The sequence below is a fragment of the Zingiber officinale genome, chromosome 10B (genome assembly GCF_018446385.1).
Source record: "Zingiber officinale cultivar Zhangliang chromosome 10B, Zo_v1.1, whole genome shotgun sequence".
NCBI classification, from domain to species: Eukaryota; Viridiplantae; Streptophyta; class Magnoliopsida; order Zingiberales; family Zingiberaceae; genus Zingiber; species Zingiber officinale.
This window is the reverse complement of record NC_056005.1, coordinates 29,669,856-29,672,516: the sequence shown is the minus strand read 5'-3', so window position 1 is coordinate 29,672,516 and position 2,661 is coordinate 29,669,856. Positions and strand designations below refer to the sequence as shown.

At 41.2% G+C, this 2,661-nt stretch overlaps 1 protein-coding gene across 1 annotated transcript; it reads right to left on the bottom strand.

Moving 5' to 3' along the window:
* Positions 1–289: 289 nt before the first annotated feature.
* Positions 290–1,852, bottom strand: LOC122029055. Its single transcript, XM_042588014.1, has one exon. It carries the CDS (start codon positions 1,850–1,852, stop codon positions 290–292), a length of 1,563 nt encoding a protein of 520 aa, XP_042443948.1.
* Between the last annotated feature and the right edge of the window lie 809 nt (positions 1,853–2,661).

Genomic DNA, 2,661 nt, shown 5'->3' with positions numbered 1-2,661 from the left:
CCCTGATGTAGCCTTTGTTTAATAAATCCAACACTTGCCGTTTAAGCTCTTCATGTTCATTTGGACTCATCCGATAATGAGATTTGTTTGGTAGGACAGCTCCTGGAATTAAATCAATATGGTGTTGGATTTCCCGTAAAGGGGGAAGACCATGCGGTAATTCTTCCGGCGTGACATCTTGGAATTTTTTTAATAGAGCTTTGACACAATTTGGTGCTTCCATAGGCTGCTCCACTATTTTTGCCACCAAAACATAGATCATACAACCCTGTTGAACCTTTTTCTCAAGCTATGGCAAAGTGAGTAAGGCATTTTCCTCCTCCTTCGTAAAGGATTTAGAGTTGCAAATATCTTTACACGGTAAAAGGACAATTTCAGTTTTACCCACCACAAATGTGTAAGTATTTTTTCTACCGTCATGAATAGCACTTCTATCATATTGCCAAGGTCGACCCAAAAGTATGTGCCCAACATCCATAGGTGTTACGTCACACCATACTTCGTCATGATAATTCTTTCCCATAGAAAAAGAAATAAGACATTTCTTGTCAATGCGTACCTCATTGTCCTTCTTGATCCATGAGACAGAATATGGATGTGGATGTGGTATTGTTGTCAGCTTGAGCTTGTCCACCATTTCCTGTGAAACAAAGTTCTCGAAGCTGCCACCATCAATGACTAGTGAGCATACCTTCCCATGAGACTTGCATCTTGTTCGAAAGATATTGTGCCTTAGCCAAGGACGATTTTCATCTTGTTTAGGGGCTGCAAGAACCTTTTGGATCACCAAACACTCTCCCTCTTCAGGTTCAATTTCTTCCCGATCATGCTCATCGTCATCATATCTCGGGCTGTCTTCTTCAAATGGCGGTTCCTCCTCTTCTTTTTCCACAACTCCAGCACGAGTATCACTCCTTCTCTTCGGACATTCATTCATATAATGGCCCGGTTGGCCACACTTGAAACAAGAGATCGGTTTATTTTTTGAAGTCGAATAAGCCCCATCTTTGTTTCCACTTTTCTTTGAAAGACCTTTACTGGTTGATTCCTTTGAAGGATAGAAGCTTTGAACATCAGCAAATTTCTTTGCTCCACGCCGTAACAATTTTGATTCAACCTTTAATGCCAACTGATAAGCATCATTAAGTTTCCAGAGCTGTTGCATTTCTACTTCATCTTTAATGGTTGCCTTCAATCCATTGACGTATCGAGCAACAAGCTGGTCCTCCGACTCCTGATTGTCAATTCTTGCCATCAACCTGTAAAATTCTTCCGTATAATCAGTCACGCTTTTGTTGCCTTGCTGCAAAGTATTGAATTGCATAAAAATAGTTTGAGCAAAATTCGCCGGAAGGAAATTCTGCCGCAATCTTGCCTTCATCTTTTCCCAAGAAATGATTTTTGACTTTCCTTTCCGTAATCTCATCTCTTGTGTTTTATCCCACCAAGCAGACGCGTATCCTCGAAGTCGGGTTGCAACGAGCTTAACTTTTTGCCCATCTGGAATGTCTTTGTACTCAAAGAATTTGTCTACAGCACTGAGCCAATCAAGAAATCCCTCCGGTTGCAAGCGACCATGAAACTCTGGTATGTCAACCTTAACATCGGCTATTCGGTTAATCTTCTCAATGAAATTTCTAAAGTTTCTATCAGCAAAAGGATTCACATGCTCCGAGTCATCACTAGCATAACCACGGCTTGAACCACGTTCACTCCTGGCTTCCTGATGCTCAAGACGCAAGGTCAGCTCCTCAACTTGTCTCCGAAGTGCCTGAATTTCAGCATCTCGATTATTTTCCAAATTTTCCATGTTGCCTCTACCACGTCCATCTCTTCCCCTTCTTGCTGCCATAGGAGAAAAGAGAGAAACCCAGAGCGTAACTCTGGCTCTGATACCAAATGGTGAGGGATAGAATACTGGAAAAAGGAAAGGCAATGCATAATTCGACTTCAAAAATTAGGAATAAAGCAGAAATAGAGAATTCTTATTCTCAGACTCAGATAACAATCATCAAGAATCAAAAGTCCCCCATCCAACTCAAAACACCAAGTACTTATAAATTACATAATGCAGAAAACTAAAAGAGTGGTTGGTCTTCCAATGTGACTTTTCACTTTCCAATCCAACTTTGAAGCTTCATAACTCTCAAAATGCTTCACATCTAGGAATGAGTAATATATGGTTGGAAAGACAATTGAATTAGCTTTCCAATGCCTCTAGCCTTGCATGATTTGGACTTTCCAAGAGATAGTTATGACCCAAGATCTGAAGACTGCCAGACTAAGTGAACTTGGCCTGCATCAGGGGGGGGGTAAATAGCTCGTCGCGTGCTCGTGTGCTTGGCGTTGTTTGTTTCTTCAAAGATGCAGCTGAAATATATAAGAAAATAACACTCAACACTAACACTAAGGATTTACTTGGTATCCACTGTAGGACCGTTAGATTCGATAGAGGGGGGGGGGGGTGAATATCGATTCGAAAAACAAGAGTATAGGCGCAGCGGAAAAGTAAAATAGACACAGTTGTTTTACTTCGTTCGGAGCCTGTGACGACTCCTACTCGAAGGCCCGTGGTCCTTGACCACTTTCGTTGGGTAATCACTAGCAATTCGAAATAATGATTACAAAAGAACCGTACAGTGAATACTAATGAAAACTAAA

Coding starts and splice junctions, on each gene's coding strand:
- LOC122029055 (XM_042588014.1), bottom strand. CDS start 1,852: ATGGCAGCAAGAAGGGGAAGAGATGGACGTGGTAGAGGCAACATGGAA.